Below are 23,282 nucleotides of genomic sequence, written 5' to 3' on the forward strand. Positions count from 1 at the left end.
TACCCAGGAATAAATAAAACGTTTGTTACACGGTGTTATTAAACAATACTATCTGAAAAAGTTACACCATTGCCTTAAGTAAAGACATTTTACAGTAGCCAATTTACGATACTATCGCCTGCCACCCAGGAACGTACCGTCGAATAGACAATACAAGTGAAGTATTCAATTTGGTGGAAAACATCAAATCCGTTATTTTGAGCTGTGTCGCCACATGCGTGTTCGTTGTATTATTTACTACTATTTTAATTAAAGAAGTAATGTGTGTTTTTAACATGTAACCGTACAATGCAATGATTTTCAGACGTTGTATGGGAGTATCATGGGAGGATGGGATACCAGGCCCAGAAACTGGCGGTTATGTTCCTTTGTAACACCTTTTGACGTGATACATAAAAAAGCTGATTATGTATCTCACGTAAAGGACGGCGATAAAAAGAGACTATGCTATCAAGACACTTCCAAAGATAGACAGGCTCTCGCACTAGTTTCAGAAAAGCAGCAAGAAAACGGGGAATAATAATAATAATAATAATAATAAGCTCAAGTGTTTTAGATTGTATCTTTCATAGATAAAAAAATTAAAATCATTTCTAATTTTCATGGAAAAAGAAATTAGCAATATACAATGCAAAATTATGAAAAAAGATTCCAACTAGTAGGTTTGCTTCAAAACCTTAATCAATTAAGGATATTATATTAGTTTCAAAAAAAGAAAGATAATAAAAACATCTTCTACTTCAACATCGCTGACATTCATTGCATAGTCTAACTTGACTTATTTTGCATACCATACCACGATACATTGTATAGTCTAACTTGACTTATTTTGCATGCCATACCACAATACATTGTATAGTCTAACTTGACTTATTTTGCATACCATACCACGATACATTGTATAGTCTAACTTGACTTATTTTGCATACCATACCACGATACATTGTATAGTCTAACTTGACTTATTTTGCATACTATACCACGATACATTGTATAGTCTAACTTGACTTATTTTGCATACCATACCACGATACATTGTATAGTCTAACTTGACTTATTTTGCATGCCATACCACAATACATTGTATAGTCTAACTTGACTTATTTTGCATACCATACCACAATACATTTTTTAAAATTCAAATGCACTACAAGTAAACATTTTGTTAGTTTTGCCTTTCGTTCTCTGGCTATTGAGTGCATAATTGTTTTTACCGTATCTATTTCGTTTTATTCATTTGATGAAAAATTAAAATTATGCTTTCTTTTGTTTCTCAGTGATATATTTTGATTTTGTATTCAATATGTTAAAATATATCGTTTAATAACGATCAAGATTTAGTATTCAAAAGAAACTCCAATAATTAGTAATGAGGGCATTATATATATTTATGGGTTTTAACTGCACTTTGAACACACTGACCAGGGAAACGGGGCCTAAGTGCCATTCCCAAGGACGCACCTTGAGGCAGCGACTCTGGCTTGTCTCGACGGCTTAAGAAAAAGTTGATAGCAGTTTCAAAATAGTCCACAAATGGTGTTGGTTTAGTAGTGGTCGTACACAACGGGAGATTTATGCTCATTTTATATTTCAAAACGTAAATGGAACTTGATTGTGTCATATTATGTAACGGATTGTAAAGCTAACGTGGGTGTACAAAAGAGGTTATATGCAGCATTATGTTGGAAAACCCTGTTAAAACATTACGCAAATTTCTTTTATTTCAGTCAGTGTGCCATTGTCAAATGGAAACCTTAAAATTAGAGATTTTCTTTGACGAACAAAAGTTGTTTTCGTTGTGTAATCCGCACTTAACGGTACAAATAATGTAATATTATGTATTTGTCTGGGGAAAATAATTACTGGATCTGTCAGCAAGAATTTTGATTGGTAAATAACATAAGAATGCTGAAATCTAATTGGCTCATTCAGTGGATAGACTCCTATAAAATCTAATTTTTTCCGAAGTCTTTAGTTTCCTGATCGCTAAGTGAGAAGAAGAAAGTAACAATTTGACAACAGATTGTTTTTATTTTTAGGTAAGTACATAATTTTTCAATACCAGTAGGAAATTTATTTATTGTTTCATAATTTCTGAGTTTATATTTCCTTTCAACTTAATTCAGATATTTCGGATGAGACTGGAATTTGTAAAAAAAAGTTACATCTGAATTGGTATCTGTAAGAACGTTACATTACAATTGGTATCTGTGAGAACGTTACAGTCAAACTGGTATCTGTAAGAACGTTACATTACAATTGGTATCTATAAGAACGTTACATTACAATTGGTATCTGTAAGAAAGTTACATTCAGATTGGTATCTGTAAGAATGTTACATTCAGATTGGTATCTGTAAGAAAGTTACATTCAAATTGGTATCTGTAAGAAAGTTACATTTATACAGCTATCTGTAAGAAAGTTAAATTCAAACTGGAATCTGTAAGAACGTTACATTCAAATTGGTATCTGTAAGAACGTTACATTACAACTGGTATCTGTAAGAACGTTACATTCAAATTGGTATCTGTAAGAAAGTTACATTCAAATTGGTATCTCTAAGAAAGTTACATTTACACTGTTATCTGTAAGAACGTTACACTCAAATTAGTATCTGTAAGAAAGTTACATTCAAATTGGTATCTGTAAGAAAGTTACATTCAAATTGGTATCTCTAAGAAAGTTACATTTACACTGTTATCTGTAAGAAATTACATTCAAATTGGTATCTGTAAGAAAGTTACATTACAATTGGTATCTGTAAGAACGTTACATTCAAATTGGTATCTGAAAGAAAGTTACATTACAGTTGGTATCTGTAAGAACATTACATTCAAATTGGTATCTCTAAGAAAGTTACATTACAATTGGTATCTGTAAGAACGTTACATTCAAATTGGTATCTGTAAGAACGTTACATTCAAATTGGTATCTCTAAGAAAGTTACATTACAATTGATATCTCTAAGAACGTTACATTTAAATTGATATATGTAAGAAAGTTACATTTAAATTGGAATCTGTAAGAAAGACTGATATCAATTAGAACGTTGCATGGTCTTTCTCGGAGTAATTTATACACGCAATTAGCTGACAAAAATCTAATTTTGCATGATAATTTTTTCCTTGAAAATATTTTATGATGACTGTTAACATTAAGAGTCAATCATGCATTTTTCTTTCTTTTCTCCGTCATATAAGTATACAATCTATACACTAAAATCCAATTGACATTATAAATACACTATCTATACATTAACATTCATTGAAGCTAGTTATGCATAAACGAAAAATGTAGTAATTTCTAACATACAATTGAGTTGGTAAAATTGCTAAGGACGTTATACAATTTGATCTGTTTTATGAGCTTTGCGTAATTGTCACAGTCCGGAGATTTGCACATAAAAAACAACAACAGAATTACGAGTTCTTAATCTCTTATTGTGACTTCATTAACTAGCCCAGCTCAACAAAGTGCTTTCAAGCAGCACTGAACTTGTACACGTATTCACTAATACTGACAGTAACACGTATGCATGTATGTATGTATGTATGTATGTACGTACGTACGCACGCACGCACGCACACACGCATGCATGCATGTGTGCATGTATGTATGTATGTATGTATGTATGCATGCATACATGCATGTATACGTGTGTGTGTGGCTTATGCATGTATGTATGTATGTATGTATGTATGTATGTATGTATGCATGCATATATGCATGTATACGTGTGTGTGTGTGTGGCTTATGTATGTATGTATGTATGTATGTATGTATGTATGCATGCATACATGCATGTATACTTGTGTCTGTGGCTTATGTATGTATGTATGTATGCATGTATGTGTGTCTGTCTGTCTGTCTGTATGCCTGTATGTACGTATGTATGTATGTATGTATGTATGTATGTATGTATGCATGCATACATGCATGTATACGTGTGTGTGTGTGTGGCTTATGTATGTATGTATGTATGTATGTATGTATGTATGTATGTATGTATGTATGTATATATGTATGCATGCATACATGCATGTATACGTGTGTGTGTGGCTTATGTATGTATGTATGAATGTATGTATGTATGTATGTATGTATGTATGCATGCATACATGCATGTATACGTGTGTGTGGCTTATCTATGTATGTATGTATGCATGTATGTGTGTCTGTCTGTCTGTCTGTATGCCTGTATGTATGTATATATGTATGTATGTCTTCTCACCTTAATTTATTTTAATTCACTTCAGCACAAAGATGGCTACCTAATGCCAATCGTATCACGTGTTAGGCTCCAATTTAATCTCTTAAATTGAGAGGCAGATTGGAAAGATTATTTCACACCTTAAGATATTAAATTGCAGACCAGGACTAGTCTATATACATCCTTGGAATCACTACAGAAGACAAGTATTATTAGTCACTTATTGAATATTCATACTAAAAGGCAGGTATTAAGTCACGTATTGACTACACATGCAAGCAGGCAAATATCATTTATGTTTGCTGATATATAGAATACTCCGTTTTATATATTTATATTTATCCAAAATTAACAAAGGTTCTCATAGGAAGTTTTTGAAAATGTCGGTTATTTCATGCAGATTTCAAAGTATTTAGAAGACACATGTTGCCACAAGCATATTAGAGTAACTTGAATATGAAATGAATGATACAGTATAATGACAAACATTCAACTGACATTATCCTAACCAATTTTCAAGCTTTCTTAATAATATTTTGAAGATAAATTTGAGTAAACGTTAAAACTGACATCACTGTAATACACTTTTAGGTATGCATGAAACATATGTAGAAAAAAACGTATTAAGAAAACCGGTCTGTTTATAAAATTCTTGGAACGACGTGACGCGGCACACGAAAGACAGGAATAAATCTCTTCAGATATTGTGACCAGGTTTTGTTTGTTAGTTTGAAAAAGTATTAAAAGAAATTGTTTAATTATTTGCTATGGCGACTACCTATGTTCTACATCTGATGCCTGGTTTATTCAGTGCTATTTTTATACCAGGGCCGCATTCAGTCGCTCGGAACTTACATCAATGTATACGAGCTATTTCAAACCTTTTCTCCCTCTACAATATACTGAACATTTTCTTTTTAAGGAGTTTTGTATCATGGAGAGACCCGTAATTATCCTGCAGTCTTTGATTGTGCTGTTAGCGACTTTCCACGTTGCCACTGGTTGTATGTGCAGCGAACTGGATTTAGACTCTGTTTTCTGCAATCCGGACTTAACAGGTAAGTAAAAGTGCACCTTACACCTGTTAAACATTTGGTACGTTGAAATCAATATAATAATGAGGATAACACACTTGAATGACGATGATGATAGCGATAACGATAGCAATTTCAATAACGACGACGACGACGATGATGATGATAAAACTATTGCATCAGCTAAAGTCATAACTATCTTCATTAATTGTTGTATTTATACTTGTTAAATTACTATAAATGTTTTCTTAAAGACACCATTAATCACAAGGACTAGCTTATTTTGTAAAAACTCTACTCAAAAAGTGTGTCGTTCTTCAAACCTGAACGAAAGATTATGTTTTTAATTCATTCTTCATAAACATACAAACATTTAAAAACGTTTGAACATTATACATAAAGAAATTAAACAAACTTTGTATTTGAAGTAGAAAATGTAAACATTATAATGATCATCCAGACTACTGGAATTAAAACACTTTCAAATTAGTGATCTCCACAAACCACATAAATGTTTCGTCGTGAAGGGTAAAATGTGTTCTTTATACGAAGACGTTTCAAGTGTTCTGTGACCTTGTTCAGATATTTTGATCAATGTTGTGTTGCCTGTGAAAAAAACATTCCTCTTATAATATATTACTATTTAATGGCATACATACCTATTTAATAACATCAGTCATGTTATAAAATACTTGTTTGTAAAATTATGAAACGTGCAGAATATATATCAACTAATGCAAGTTTCCATATTTCATATTGTTGCCATGTCATTTTTATGCAGCGGGAAGGATTATACGTTTGACATAAATCCGTCCACATTAGACAGATGTCATTCGTGTATAAGACACTTATGTAAGATGTCTTCCTGAAGATTATTGTATGTGTTCTCTACATAGAGGTGACCTTCAAGACGGATTTCTCGTATTTCATATAGTCAAGATAAAACATTGACGTTGATTCCCTTACCACTGTAAATATGGAATTATAGCTTGACACTGGAAACATTTTCTAACTGAAACATTGTACAAAATAACCAAGAACATTAACAAATTGCGATCTGTTTAGTTCAATACAGTCACCATTTGAAGAATAATTACGCAGCAATAAAGAAATAAAGCCACAACTCGAAACTTGTGTATGCTCGAATAAGTAAATAAGGTCACAGCTTGAATAATAATTATGCTGGGATAAGGAAATAAGGTTACAGCTTGAAGAATAATGTAGCTATAATAAGGAAATAAGGTCACAGCTTAAAGTCACGACTTTGAAGAATAATTATGATGTAATAAAAATTATTACATAATAATATTAAGTACTACTAACTGATCTTCTTGAGCATACATGTTTTTGGATTTCAATAAATTGTCAGTTACATCGACGCTCAGATTCGTTTATTGGGAAAGGAATCCAACATGTATACATAAGGATCAATGCCCTTTGGGTCGTCGTGTAGAAACACTATAATAAGGATCAATGCCCTTTGGGTCGTCGTGTAGAAACACTATAATAAGGATCAATGCCCTTTGGGTCGTCGTGTAGAAACACTATATCTGCAAAACGGGCACTTAAAAAAATGAAAATGTGCAACATATGAAAGAAATACCTTTTTAACATACGTACGTAGGTACGGACTTAATGTCAGATCGCGAACCCAGCGCTCTTACTTAAACACGAGGTGGACTTATGCGAATGAAATTTACAAGTAAAAAAAAATGAAGTCAAACCCATAATAGAAACGTTGACGATATAATCTTACCTGGTGTTCTGCAAACTTTGTTATGCACTAAACTTGATTTTAAACTCGGTAGATCCAGACAAAATGTATTATAATTTACATTATGTTTTATAATTTTTAAAGATGGATTGGTAAAGTAGATGGATATAAACACATAGATTTGAAAGAAACTGACCAAACAAACTATGAAACTGGTGTTGTTTGGTAAAAAACACATGCATAAAGGAGAAACACAAATCAAATAACAAAGACAACAATTAACATGAAATCTTACATTTAATATCCAATACGATCTTACCACTTTTTAATCGATTGAGGGAACTCTATGTTAGGCATTAGAATCAAGGACATTATTCCTACAATAACGTTCTAAGGAAAACATACCAACGTTTCAAACAATCATTCAAAGGATATCGTTTCAAGGTAAACAACGATAGCATTCATGTGATAGCGTTGGAAATACACCGATCCAAGGTAAGCATCCCAACGTTAGCTTTACAAGGAAAGCGTTGTAAGGAAAGCAATGTAAGGAAAGCGTTGTAAGGATAGCGTTGTAAGGATAACGTTGTAAGGATATCGTTGTAAGGATAGCGTTGTATGGATATCGTTGTAAGGATATCGTTGTAAGGATAGCGTTGTAAGGATAACGTTGTAAGGATATCGTTGTAAGGATAGCGTTGTATGGATATCGTTGTAAGGATAGCGTTGTAAGGATAACGTTGTAAGGATAACGTTGCAAAGAAAACATTCCTCTGCGACATCAATGTTTTACATGATTAATCCTTGAATGTTATCCGGATTATATTATTGTGATATTTATATTTCTTTAGGTATTCCTCTCTACAATAGCAACACATAATAACTTTGTAGAGCAACAAACAATAACAGCAGTAACAATTAATAACAACAACCATAAAGACATACTACTACTACTACTACTAATAATAATAATAATAACAATAATAATATCAAGAAGAAAAAGATTAAAAGTAACTATAACATTAATGAATGTACTTGAAGATACCTGTTTGAATTAGTCCTTGTTTAAGCGGCTGATTTGGGTATCCTTAGGCGGCAGATCCAATTCGGATTTTATCATTCCTGAGTTCCGGACTTCAGGTATGGCTGTAGGCTGTTTCATTCCAAAATTCTGGACTTCATGTTTTGGGTTATTTTAGATGTAAACTGTTAAGCCACAAGGCTTCTTTCCAGTATTCACGTCGTCCTGTCAGATGGATGGAGGTTCATCCTTAAAAAACCGGAGAAATTTACCCCCACTTAAATCAAAACAACAAAACAAAGAAACCATTTCCGTCGCTCCAACGTACGTAAGACCAGGGCCAGCGCCAGACCCGGTCAGACTATCTGGCGCCCTAGGCAAGGTTAGACTCTGGCGCCCCCCCCCCCCCCCAATATCAATTTCAAAATTTATAAACAATACATTTTTTAAAAAAAATGCGCCCCCTTGAAATAAGCGCCCTAGGCGGCTGCCTCGTTTGCCTATATGTAGCGCCGGCCCAGCGTAAGACTACGCATCCTGCATGCGATGAGACAGATCCCTATTTCTTTCTTGAATGGAGGGGGCCCTGAGTGGCCGAGTGGTCTAAAGCGTTCTTCATTACGGATCACTGCCATCTCACCTCTGTCTGCGGCGGTTCGAGTCTAAGATTCAGCCAATGTGGGCATGTGAGAAAGCTTGCCAGTAGCTTCTCGTGGGTCGGTGGTTCTTTCCGGGGTTTTCCGGGTTCTTCCTCCACCATTAATACTGGCCGCCATGTATAGCCTATCGTGTGCTGAAAAATGGCGTTAGACCCCATAACAACAACAACAACTTTCCTGAATGGAGCGAATATATTCGTACATTTAGTTTGTGGTTCACTGCAGCTCTGAACCAACAACCGTGTCCCTTAGATCATTTAGTGTAAGGTCGACTACGGCAAGTTTATTAGGGAAAACCGTTTAAGAAGATCTTTGACATAATCATGGATTTGCGTTGTTGAGACGGTTATCAGGTTGAGACGGTTATCAGTTGAGATGGTTATCAGGTTGAGACGGTTATCAGATGTTATTTCTAACGCTTTGTTGTCAGAGAAAATCTTTTATACTCTCAGTACCGGGTGTTCTAAATACAATCAGAAAGTGTAACAGCTTTATATGATAATGTACTGGTGTTTGTCGGTTGTTTTTAAAATAACTGTTCGTACCGACATCAGTCATAACAATATTTATTCTTTTGACCAGAAAAAAAGTAGTTTGTATTTAGAAAGTCAACTATAGACTCGATAGAATAGTGAATATTTGTGTCTTTTAAATTAATTCATTAAGCTTTCACTTTCCATGTTGCCATTTGATTTCAACGTTTTCCATGAAACGTACCACTGGCAGGGAGTCTCAAGTTTACCGTCTAATTTTAGCATAAAGCCGCATCAGTAGTAGGCTGACCTCTCGGATCCCGTCCCATTGATTAAAAGATCGTTCATTCTATTAAAATCACACTTATTTATTTTAATAACGAGTTCCAGTATTCCGAGTAAGAAGAGTGTTGGTGGCTTCTTTGCTATTCTTACATCGTGTAGAACACAATACATTCGCTGGATTTACTATTCACTTGGTCGTATGTTATCTCCTGAAGGTAGAAAACTAACGTGTAGACATGGAGTCTCGTGAAATTGCCTCGTTACTCGTATACTTGTATCTGGTGCGATGCATGATAGCAAGATAAGTGGTTGAAAACAGCCATTAAATCACATTATCCAGAGAGCTGCGATGGCTCAGTGGTTAGTGTGCTGGAATCACGACCAAAAGGGTGCTAGAGCAATCCTACCATCGGACTAGCCTGGGCCAGCTACTGTGGCGTATACTTAAACCAAGCACTTTGCTTCAATTGTCTCGACACTAAATAAACTACTTGGTTTGTTGTGCCGTAAAACACCAAACCAAACCAAACCAAACCATCCCAAACCATCCCAAACCAAACCAAACCAATCCAATCCGAACCGAACCGAACCAAACCAAACCAAACCAAACCAAACTAACCCAAACCAAACCAAAATATGCACAACCACTGATTCGCTATTACGACTTGATAAAGTGGCAAAGTGATATCACCAATACTCCAGTTATAGCAAAGAACAAACAAAAATGTCCAAGGGATACAATTATTTTGCCTATATATTTGTAACACTAACATGGCTCAGGATACAATTATTTTGCCTACATATTAGCACCATTAACAGGATTCAGGATACAACTATTTTGCCTATAAATCAGTAACACTAACATGGCTCAGGATACAATTATTTTGCCTATATATTAGCATCACCAACAGGATTTAGGATACAATCATTTTGCCTTTATTATTAGCACCAATAACAGGACTCGGGATACAATCATTTTGCCAATATATTAGTACCACTAACATGACTCAGGATACAATCATTTTGCCTATATATTACTATCAATAACAGGACTAAGGAAACAATTACTTTGCCTATATATTTGTGACACTAACAGGACGCATGATAGAATTATTTTGCCTATATATTAGTACCACTATTAGGACTCAGGATACAGTTATTTTGCCTATATATTTGTACCACTAACATGACTCAGGATACATTTATTTTGCCTATATATTAGTACCACTAACAGGACTCAGGATACAAATATTTTGCCTATAAATCAGTAACAATAACATCGCTCAGGATACAATTACTTTGCCTATATATTAGCATCACTAACAGGACGCAGGATACAATTATTTTGCCTATATATTAGTACCACTAACAGGACTCAGGATACAATTATTTTGTCTATATATTAGTACCACTAACAGGACTCAGGATACAATTATTTTGCCTATATACCAGTACCACTAACAGGATTCAAGAAACATGTTGATTATTGCTTTTAATTTCATTTTATATAAGTAAGTGTTTGCCTTTAACGAATTCACGTTAGGATCCCAAAGCTAGTAAGCCTAGATGACATTAATATTGGAATTCGTACTGACAAACTATTGTATGTATAAACTCTCTAGTAAGAGTTCTCTCTCTCTCTCTCTCTCTCTCTCTCTCTATATATATATATATATATATATATATATATATATATATATATATATATATATATATATATATATTTATTTATTTATTTATTTATTTATTTATTTATATATATGTAAGTAGATAGATAGATGGATAAATAAATAGATATACAGTGAGTAGGAATATGGATGGATACTAGTTTGGTCACATTCATGGAAGTTGAAAAAGGGGTCTTAATACTAGATTTGGCTTCATGTAACGTTCGTTTGTTTCTACAATACAGTGGTACGTGCGATAGTACTCGATGCTGAACGGGAATCCGTGGAACGTTCCACAGACTCTATAGAAGAAGAAACTTTAACGAAGGCCTTTGCCGGTACAAAATATCGAATGCAACTCCAAAATAGGTTTAAGGTGAGTGAAAAAGTATTATAATTTTGGCAGATAATACAAACGATACGTGCAGTTATTATACCTTACATGGGTACATACCTAATAATAATGTACAACGGAGATACGCAGATATAATATCATTAAAGGGAATTACACAGATATAATACCATTAAAGGGAATTACACAGATATAATACCCTACAAATGACAAATACGTATATAATACGAAACAAAGAAGATACGCATATAAAATACCTTACAACAAAGATTCACAGATATAAAATACCTTATAAAGGACAAAGGATATATACAGATGGAATACCTTACAAAGGACAGATACGTATATAATACCTTGCAAATGACAGACACAGACATAATACCTTACAAATGACAGACACAGACATAATACCTTACCAAGGATATATATATATATATATATATATATATATATATAATACCTTAAAAAGTACATACATATATATAATACCTTACAAAGGACAGATATATACATAATAACGTACAAAGGGTAGATATAGATATAATACCTTACAAAGGATAGATACAAATAAAATACCTTAGAAAGGACAGTTACATATATAATACCTTAAAAAGAACAGACAAAGATATAGTACCTTACCAAGAACAGACAAAGATATAATACCTTACAAAGGAAAGATATAGATACAATACCTTACAAAGGACACACACACACACACACACACACACACATATATATATATATATATATATATATATATATATATATATATATATATATATATATATATATATATTACCTTACAAAGGACGGACACAGATAAAATACATTACAAATGACAGACCCAGATATAATACCTTACAAATGACAGACCCAGATATATTACCTTACAAATGACAGACCCAGATATAATACCGTACAAATGACAGACCCAGATATATTACCTTACAAATGACAGACCCATATATATTACCTTACAAATGACAGACCCAGATATATTACCTTACAAATGACAGACCCAGATATAATACACTGGACAACAAATTTTTACAAAAGTCATGTTACTGAAATAAAATTAGTCAATTCTTATCAATTTTTATGTGCTGAACACGAATATGACAGTCAAATTGCAAAATTGGCTCTAGTTTTTTTGTAATCTGCAAGAAATTAATGTTTACATAACGAAATGCATTCCAATAGTAAAAGGTCAACTGTAATAGCCTACCTATAAAAAATCAAGTCATTGACTACATCTTAGATTTCTTCGCCTGTCTCTTGTACAGCTGTTCGGGAGCATCTCTGAGGAGTGTCCAGCAGTAGTCAGCCAGCATTGTAGTGGACCATTTTCCCTGGTATCTTTGTTCCATTGTTGCGATATCTTGATGAAAACGTTCGCCGTGTTCATCACTAACAATACCACAGTTGCTAGGAAAGAAATCCAAATGGGAATGAAGGAAGTGAATCTTTAGAGACATATTGCAGCCAAGTTTCTTATACTTCATCAACATGTCTTCTACTAGTTCCTTATAGTTTTCTGCCCTAACATTTCCGAGGAAGTTTGTAGAAACTAGGCGAAAAGCATTCCATGCTTGTTTCGCGTCACCTTCCAGCAAGTTGTTGAACCGGTCATCTTTGAAAAGCTCTCGAATCTGAGGACCCACAAAAACTCCCTCTTTAATCTTTGCTTCGCTGAGTCGAGGGAATTTTTCATGCAGGTATCGGAATGCTGGCAAAGTCCGGTCAATGGCTTTCACGAAGTTCTTCATCAAACCTAGTTTGATGTGAAGGGGTGGTAGCAAGATTTTCTGAGCCTCAACCAGAGCTGGGTGTTGGATATTCTTCTCTCCAATGGCTACATTCTGCCTGTGAGTCCATTCCTTCCTCATGTAGTGCATTTCCCTTGCTCGGCTATCCCACTCGCATAAGAAACACATGTATTTTGTATATCCTTGCTGCAGTCCCATTAAAAGGGCAACTACCTCAAATCACCACAGAGGTGCCAGCTGTACTTGTTATACTCAATGGAATTCAGTAGCTGCCTTAAGTTATGGTATGTCTCTTTCATGTGGACAGCATACGCTACTGGAATAGATGGAAGAATGTTTCCATTGTACAAAAGCACAGCCTTGAGACTCAGTTTCGAAGAGTCCACAAATAGTCTCCATTCTTGTGGGTCATGAGTGATTTTTAAAGCATTCATGAGGCCCTCAATATCGGAACAGAATATCAGATTACTTTTCTTTCTGAAGAAAGGCTCCAATTGCTGGTGGCGCTTTCGATATGCAGTAATTGTGACATCTTCTTCTAGAAGATTCCATTGTTGGAGTCTTGATCCTAGCAATTCTGCCTTGTTCTTTGATAAGTCCAAATCACGAATCAGGTCATTTAGTTCTTCCTGTGTTATTCTGTGTGGGGTTGATGATGCACCACAGTGAAAATCTGGATCACTGCATGCTGATGGACCAGGAGAAGAACAGGTCGACTCACCTTTGTCTTCGTCAGATGAATCAAGAGAATATTCTGCTGGAGGTTCTGGAATAGGAAGTCCCTCACCATGTGGAACTGGTCTCAATGCAGACGGAATGTTTGGGTAGACTATTCTCGACTTCTTTCGCTTCGTTATTCCGCCGGAAAGAGGAGGAACCAAGCAGAAGTAACAGTCATTTAGGTGGTTGCTTGGCTCTCTCCACACCATTGGGACTGCAAACGGCATTGATGACCTTTTGCAATTCAACCACTGTGAAAGCTGTGTTGTACATGTAGCACAGCATATATGCGGAGCCCAAGGCTTGTCTTGGTCACCAACCTTGCATCCGAAGTAAAGATGATATGCCTTCTTCACTTGAGAATTGATACTTTTCTTCTGGTTGGCAAATGTCACTTCCCCACAAATAGAGCAAAAATTGTCCGCGGTATTAACACACTTTCGAGGCATTACTGTTCTTTATTGTACGTAAATGGATAAAATAATAAGTTTTATGTAACAGTAGCTTGAACTGTCTCGCACAACGTCTAAAATATTTTAAATGCTGAACCTATCTGATTGGGCTTTATATAGTACACTGCTTACGTCAGCTTCAGCAGCCGCCTGGCATTAGTATAATAGGCCTACACATGTATAGTACACTGCTGACGTCAACTTACTTCAGCAGCCGCATGGCATTAGTATTGCATTGCATCAGAAAATGATGCAATCAACTGTGGATGATGTGAGCATGATGGTATTATGCAATGTTACATCATTATTCCGGATGTTGCTGCAGTCCTACTGGAGAAATTTACACAGTGAAACATAGAAAATGAGGTATATGAATATCTTCAAAACGAGAGCCAATACAAATTTTTCACGGTTATATTCGTGTTCGGCACACCAAAATACTACAGATTAGGGTCTTTTCAAGTCAGTAATGATTTCACTGTTGACCAGTGATATCGTACAAAGGACAGGTACAGATATAATACCTTACGAAGGACAGATTTGGATACAATACCTTACAAAGGACAGATATGGATCACTTATTTTGACAGCAAGAACAAACTTAAAGATATAATAATGTTTCCTACCTGAAATATTCTCAGCATGTTTTTTTTATAATGTTTTTCTAACTTCATGTTTGTTTTTGTAATAATATTATTATGTTTCTTATCTTACAGGTGTTGTCTGAAGTTGTAAAGCGCTTAAAGCTTCTAAAGATTAGGCGTTATACAAAGTCCTCATTATTATTATTATTATTATTATTATTATATAATACCTTACAAAGGACATATATAATAACAGATATTTATATAATACCTTACAAAGAACATACACAGATTTATTACCTAACAAAACAGAGATAATACCATATAAAGTACTGATATAGATATAATACTTTACAAAGGACAGATACAGATATAATATCGTAAAAGTGATAGACACATACATTATACCTTACAAAAGAGAGATACATATATAATAACTTACAACGGACATATACAGATACAATACCTTACAAAGGACATATATAGATATATTACCACACAAAGGAACGATATAGATATAATACCTTACAAATGACAGACACATATAATACCTTAAAAATGACAGATACAGATATAATACCTTACAATGGACAGATACATATATAATACCTTACAAAGGACAGATAAATATATAATACCTTAAAAGCGACAGACACAGAAATCATACCCTGCAAAGGACAGATATATACATAATACCTTACAAAGGGCAGATACAGATCAAATACCTTACAAAGAACAGATACAGATATAGTATCTTACAAATGACAGATACAGATATAAAGCCTTATAAAGGACACACATAGATATAATACCGTACAAAGGACATCTACAGATATAATATCTTACAAAAGACAGGTACAGATATAATACCTTACAATGGACCGTTACATATAAAACGTCTTACAAAGGATATATACTAATATAATACATTACAAATGTTAATCACATATATAATATATTCAGAAGGATAGATTTAGATATACATTTTTTATATCTGTATTAGACTTACACAATATATTTGCATGAGTTTCATCAAATTCACTACTTGCATAGAAAATATGTTCTAGGGTTTTACCCAGAATGCTTACTCTTTTTTGTGATGAAATAAGGACAATATGGCGCTTTTAAACTTGATCAGATGCAAATATTTATTGTGTAGGTGGAGCCACTTGTTTAAAACATGTATAGATAATATCACTGACAATGCAACATAACTTGTTACTACATAAACTAGAGATTTCATGATAATTATATTTATTTCCTTCTTAGGCTGTTCGTCATAAACTCTAATAGTATTATTAAAAGTTTTATTCCAATTCCTGGATCATTTATTTTGCAGTCAGATAGGTGATAATAAGATAAAATAATTTTATTTAGGAGTCGAATCGTGTTACTGATTGACCATAATATATTACGTCATGTTTTTTAGGCTGGAGCAGAGGAAATGAAATCGAGTGATTCCATTTTCGAAATTTTTTCTAGGAGGGAAGGATCAATGTGCGGCTTTGAGTTGGAACTTGGAGCCGACTATCTCCTTGCCGGTATGTGTGTGTGTGTGTTTGTGTGTATGTGTGTATATTGTTATGATAATATCGTCATAAACTAAGTAGCATAAAAAACAAAATTAATAAGTTCCTCAAAATAAAACAAATGATTTATTCTCCTGAAATACAAAGTGATAATTTAAAAGGAAGTAATAGTATTCTGAATTAAATCACACATGGTCCTAAAAGTACTACCATGGGTCCAAAAGAATAGAGTGTTTCGAACGAATTCAAGTTTTGAATGTGCTTATGTTCCAATTGTCTTCGGTGAGCTCATATGACATGACGACAATCAACTGTATCACAATGATGTAGTCTAGAATGTCCTTTAATGAATTCACAATAATCCCCAAATTTTTTATTCAGTCTATAATATTCAACGAACACTTTGTAATTTAGATGAACACACATTAAATGTGTCCTCTCAAATTATATCTGAACACAGCCTTCAGCGATTCTAGAAACTGAACTTAAAGTAGGAAGGCCGTGTTTTTTCCAAACGAAAAACCAATGCCCTGAACTCAAATCCAAGTAAACATGTTCACTAATGGTTATGATCTTAAAGTATAATCTATTCTCATGAACAAATGTTAGCTACGTATTAAAGTATAATATATTATCATGGACAAAAGTTAGCTACGTAATATGTTGTTTACAGATGACACATAAACACTACAATAATCGATAAACTTTAAATACATGCAAATAATACATTCCTTCGTATCGATAAAGAAACATTTATACAATAAAGCTTTATGTTCCATTAAATTATTTAAAATTACATAGGAAGGTTTCTTATAAATTATACAAAATAAGAATATATGAAGTAAACCGATGTTGTACTGCTACACGTGATCGTGTATCTTCAATCTGATTATTTGTCATGAATGTACCTAATATCAATTTTGCATTCATGCAACATCCAAGTGTAACTCAACAATATCTGATGTTTGCTTCTCATTTTGTTAATGAAATAAATTAGTTATGAATACAATAATCAGAGAAGATGGTAAACTAAAATACACTTCAAAGTGTAGAATAGTCAATTTCAAAGTCAAACATACCTTCTCGATTGTGTAACCCTAACCCTAACCCTATGTGATACTTTACTGATATAAATTTAAACGTCATCTTTATGTTTTTGCAGTTCAACGCCTGATGTTTACAATGTAAAATTCCGAACATACATTATTACCCTTTTAACGGATGTTATAATCAGCCTATTAGGTAAAAGAAGATTTCATTAGAACACATATAGTAAGAATGCATTCAAAAGAAATGCAAACAAGTATAGAAAAATATTGAGTTCAAGGAGAATTATATATATATATATATATATATATATATATATATATATATATATATATATATATATAATGACGTGGAACTATTTTTGTAGGAAATTAATAAGCAAACAGATTAGGATGTTACATTTGGTAGCGTGAAACCGACCTAATTATTTTGTAATCAATTGGTGAATAATATACCAAGAACAAACATGGAAGCATAATGATAATATAATTCCCAATTAATGATATTTTCAAAAACGATGTTGATATGTTTAAAACAAAACATTAATCAATTAGTAAGTAATGATTTATGTGCCATAAAACTACAAATCGTAAACTTACCTGTATATGAATCTAGACCTTAATAACTGATTACCATCGTAACTCTAGCTGTATATGGATATAGACCTTTAACAGCTTATTGACATCGTTACTCTACCTGTATATGAATGTAGACCTTTAACAGCTTATTGCCATCGTAACTCTACCTGTATATGAATGTAGACCTTTAACAGCTTATTGACATCGTAACTCTACCTGTATATGAATGTAGACCTTTAACAGCTTATTGACATCGTTACTCTACCTGTATATGAATGTAGACCTTTAATAGCTTATTGACATCGTAACTCTACCTGTATATGAATGTAGACCTTTAACAGCTTATTGACATCGTAACTCTACCTGTATATGAATGTAGACCTTGAATAGCTGATTGACATCGTAACTCTACCTGTGTATGGATGTAGACCTTTAACAGCTTATTGACATCGTTACTCTACCTGTATATGAAATGTAGACCTTGAATAGCTGATTGACATCCTAACTCTACCTGTATATGAATGTAGACCTTTAACAGCTTATTGACATCGTTACTCTACCTGTATATGGATGTAGACCTTTAACAGCTTATTGACATCGTTACTCTACCTGTATATGAATGTAGACCTTTAACAGCTTATTGACATCGTTACTCTACCTGTATATGAATGTAGACCTTTAATAGCTTATTGACATCGTTACTCTACCTGTATATGAATGTAGACCTTTAATAGCTTATTGACATCCTAACTCTACCTGTATATGAATGTAGACCTTTAACAGCTTATTGACATCGTTACTCTACCTGTATATGAATGTAGACCTTTAACAGCTTATTGACATCCTAACTCTACCTGTATATGAATGTAGACCTTTAACAGCTTATTGACATCGTTACTCTACCTGTATATGAATGTAGACCTTGAATAACTGATTGACATCCTAACTCTACCTGTATATGAATGTAGACCTTTAACAGCTTATTGACATCGTAACTCTACCTGTATATGGATGTAGACCTTTAACAGCTTATTGACATCGTAACTCTACCTGTATATGAATGTAGACCTTTAACAGCTTATTGACATCGTTACTCTACCTGTATATGAATGTAGACCTTTAATAGCTTATTGACATCGTAACTCTACCTGTATATGAATGTAGACCTTTAACAGCTTATTGACATCGTAACTCTACCTGTATATGAATGTAGACCTTGAATAGCTGATTGACATCGTAACTCTACCTGTATATGAATGTAGACCTTTAACAGCTTATTGACATCGTTACTCTACCTGTATATGAATGTAGACCTTGAATAGCTGATTGACATCCTAACTCTACCTGTATATGAATGTAGACCTTTAACAGCTTATTGACATCGTTACTCTACCTGTATATGGATGTAGACCTTTAACAGCTTATTGACATCCTAACTCTACCTGTATATGAATGTAGACCTTTAACAGCTTATTGACATCGTTACTCTACCTGTATATGAATGTAGACCTTTAATAGCTTATTGACATCGTAACTCTACCTGTATATGAATGTAGACCTTTAACAGCTTATTGACATCGTAACTCTACCTGTATATGAATGTAGACCTTGAATAGCTGATTGACATCGTAACTCTACCTGTGTATGGATGTAGACCTTTAACAGCTTATTGACATCGTTACTCTACCTGTATATGAATGTAGACCTTGAATAGCTGATTGACATCCTAACTCTACCTGTATATGAATGTAGACCTTTAACAGCTTATTGACATCGTTACTCTACCTGTATATGGATGTAGACCTTTAACAGCTTATTGACATCGTTACTCTACCTGTATATGAATGTAGACCTTTAACAGCTTATTGACATCGTTACTCTACCTGTATATGAATGTAGACCTTTAACAGCTTATTGACATCGTTACTCTACCTGTATATGAATGTAGACCTTGAATAGCTGATTGACATCCTAACTCTACCTGTATATGAATGTAGACCTTTAACAGCTTATTGACATCGTAACTCTACCTGTATATGGATGTAGACCTTTAACAGCTTATTGACATCGTAACTCTACCTGTATATGAATGTAGACCTTTAACAGCTTATTGACATCGTTACTCTACCTGTATATGAATGTAGACCTTTAATAGCTTATTGACATCGTAACTCTACCTGTATATGAATGTAGACCTTTAACAGCTTATTGACATCGTAACTCTACCTGTATATGAATGTAGACCTTGAATAGCTGATTGACATCGTAACTCTACCTGTATATGAATGTAGACCTTTAACAGCTTATTGACATCGTAACTCTACCTGTATATGAATGTAGACCTTGAATAGCTGATTGACATCCTAACTCTACCTGTATATGAATGTAGACCTTTAACAGCTTATTGACATCGTTACTCTACCTGTATATGGATGTAGACCTTTAACAGCTTATTGACATCCTAACTCTACCTGTATATGAATGTAGACCTTTAACAGCTTATTGACATCGTTACTCTACCTGTATATGAATGTAGACCTTGAATAGCTGATTGACATCCTAACTCTACCTGTATATGAATGTAGACCTTTAACAGCTTATTGACATCGTAACTCTACCTGTATATGGATGTAGACCTTTAACAGCTTATTGACATCGTTACTCTACCTGTATATGAATGTAGACCTTTAATAGCTTATTGACATCGTAACTCTACCTGTATATGAATGTAGACCTTTAACAGCTTATTGACATCGTTACTCTACCTGTATATGAATGTAGACCTTGAATAGCTGATTGACATCCTAACTCTACCTGTATATGAATGTAGACCTTTAACAGCTTATTGACATCGTTACTCTACCTGTATATGGATGTAGACCTTTAACATCTTATTGACATCGTAACTCTACCTGTATATGAATGTAGACCTTTAACAGCTTATTGACATCGTTACTCTACCTGTATATGAATGTAGACCTTTAATAGCTTATTGACATCGTAACTCTACCTGTATATGAATGTAGACCTTTAACAGCTTATTGACATCGTAACTCTACCTGTATATGAATGTAGACCTTGAATAGCTGATTGACATCGTAACTCTACCTGTGTATGGATGTAGACCTTTAACGGCTTATTGCCATCGTAACTCTACCTGTGTATGGATGTAGACCTTTAACAGCTTGTTGACATGGTAACTCTACCTGTATATGGAGGTAGACATTTAATAGCTTACTGACATCGCAACTCTACCTGTATATGAATGTAGACCTTTAATAGCTTACTGACATCGTAACTCTACCTGTATATGTTGACCTTGAATAACTGATTGACATCGTAACTCTACCTGTATATGGATGTAGACCTTGAATAACTGATTGACATCGTAACTCTACCTGTATATGGATGTAGACCTTTAACAGCTTATTGACATCGTTACTCTACCTGTATATGAATGTAGACCTTTAATAGCTGATTGACATCGTTACTCTACCTGTATATGAATGTAGACCTTTAACAGCTTATTGACATCGTTACTCTACCTGTATATGGATGTAGACCTTTAATAGCTTATTGACATCGTAACTCTACCTGTATATGGATGTAGACCTTTAACAGCTTATTGACATCGTAACTCTACCTGTATATGAATGTAGACCTTTAACAGCTTATTGACATCGTTACTCTACCTGCATATGAATATAGACCTTTAACAGCTTATTGACATCGTTACTCTACCTGTATATGGATGTAGACCTTTAATAGCTTATTGACATCGTAACTCTACCTGTATATGAATGTAGACCTTTAACAGCTTATTGACATCGTTACTCTACCTGTATATGAATATAGACCTTGAATAGCTGATTGACATCGTAACTCTACCTGTATATGGTTGTAGACCTTTAACAGCTTATTGTCATCGTTACTCTACCTGTATATGGATGTAGACCTTGAATAGCTTACTGACATCGCAACTCTACCTGTATATGAATGTAGACCTTCAATAACTTATTGACATCGTTACTCTACCTGTATATGTTGACCTTGAATAACTGATTGACATCGTAACTCTACCTGTATATGGATGTAGACCTTTAACAGCTTATTGACTTACGACTAGGACAGTCCTGTATTCATAGTACTTAAAATTGAAGTTGTCACGGAATTTGGCTAAGAGTATACACAAAACCGAATATTTTCTTTGAATGGCATAGAATATAAAAAATATTGACATTTGGAAAGTGATATAGAAATTAGCGGAGACTAACCTAACCTTGAATAATTTATTAGAGTGGCCGATACTAAAACTAATATTTAACATAATTTAGTATGAATTTTCAAAATAAGAAATAAGAATATTTATGTATAAGTAACAGCATTGGATAGAAATCATTTATTAATTCAAATTTCTGTTTCATCTCGTGAACCGAAGTGCCGCCATTATGATGATGTTGTCTTGCTATGGACCGATACATAAACATTTTACGCTTTTGTTTGCATAAACCTATGTATATATGTATGCATGCATTTGTGTGTGTGTGTGTGTGTGTGTGTGTGTGTGTGTGTTTTAAAGCGTTTATTTGCATTGAGCGATATATGGACTTTTTCACATTTTTCTTACTAATGTATATATATTTTATCTCCTCAGGACATGTAAACAAAATGGGTGAATTTAACACCAATCTTTGTCTGATAGAACATTGGGAATATTTGTCAGAAGCACAGATGAATCTTGTGGAAGGGAATGGAGCTGCTCCTAAATGCGATCCCAATAGTGAATGACCCGATTTCAGTCACGTGTTCCAGGCTATGATGAGGATGTGTTTGCATCTTATTTCACTGAGAGTATTTTAAATCATGTATCAGTGAAAAATTAAATATAATGAAAGAATGAAACATGTATCTGAGTTGCTTTATTTTATTACCCTGCTTCACCTGATATATATATATATATATATATATATATATATATATATATATATATATATATATATATATATATACTCTATCGAACATGATGCAGAGACTGTATGCTATTAAAACAACTAAAATAATAATAATAATAATAATGAGGACTTTGTATAGCTCCTAATCTTTAGAAGCTCTAAGCGCTTTACAACTTTAGACAACACCTATAAGATAAGAAACATAATAATATCATTACAAAAACAAACAACATGAAATT

General features: G+C 33.8%; 1 protein-coding gene across 1 annotated transcript; it reads left to right on the forward strand.

Annotated features, from left to right (window-relative positions):
* The first annotated feature begins 1,985 nt into the window (after positions 1 to 1,985).
* LOC149796308 (uncharacterized) lies at positions 1,986 to 22,980 on the forward strand. The gene is made up of 5 exons (XM_089960206.1): positions 1,986 to 2,039; positions 5,133 to 5,268; positions 11,309 to 11,439; positions 16,367 to 16,478; positions 22,746 to 22,980. Exons 2-5 carry the CDS (start codon positions 5,145 to 5,147, stop codon positions 22,877 to 22,879), a joined length of 501 nt encoding a protein of 166 aa, XP_089816332.1. The 5' UTR covers positions 1,986 to 2,039; positions 5,133 to 5,144; the 3' UTR covers positions 22,880 to 22,980.
* The last annotated feature ends 302 nt before the right edge of the window (positions 22,981 to 23,282 follow it).

The sequence above is a fragment of the Sinohyriopsis cumingii genome, chromosome 6, assembly GCF_028554795.1.
Source record: "Sinohyriopsis cumingii isolate HCF-2022 chromosome 6, ASM2855479v2, whole genome shotgun sequence".
NCBI lineage: Eukaryota > Metazoa > Mollusca > Bivalvia > Unionida > Unionidae > Sinohyriopsis > Sinohyriopsis cumingii.

Excerpts from the sequence above, each read along its gene's own strand:
- LOC149796308 (XM_089960206.1), top strand. The coding sequence starts at position 5,145 with ATGGAGAGACCCGTAATTATCCTGCAGTCTTTGATTGTGCTGTTAGCG. Across the intron at positions 5,269-11,308 it reads CTGCAATCCGGACTTAACAG|TGGTACGTGCGATAGTACTC; the intron begins GTAAGTAAAAGT and ends TCTACAATACAG. Across the intron at positions 16,479-22,745 it reads AGCCGACTATCTCCTTGCCG|GACATGTAAACAAAATGGGT; the intron begins GTATGTGTGTGT and ends TTATCTCCTCAG.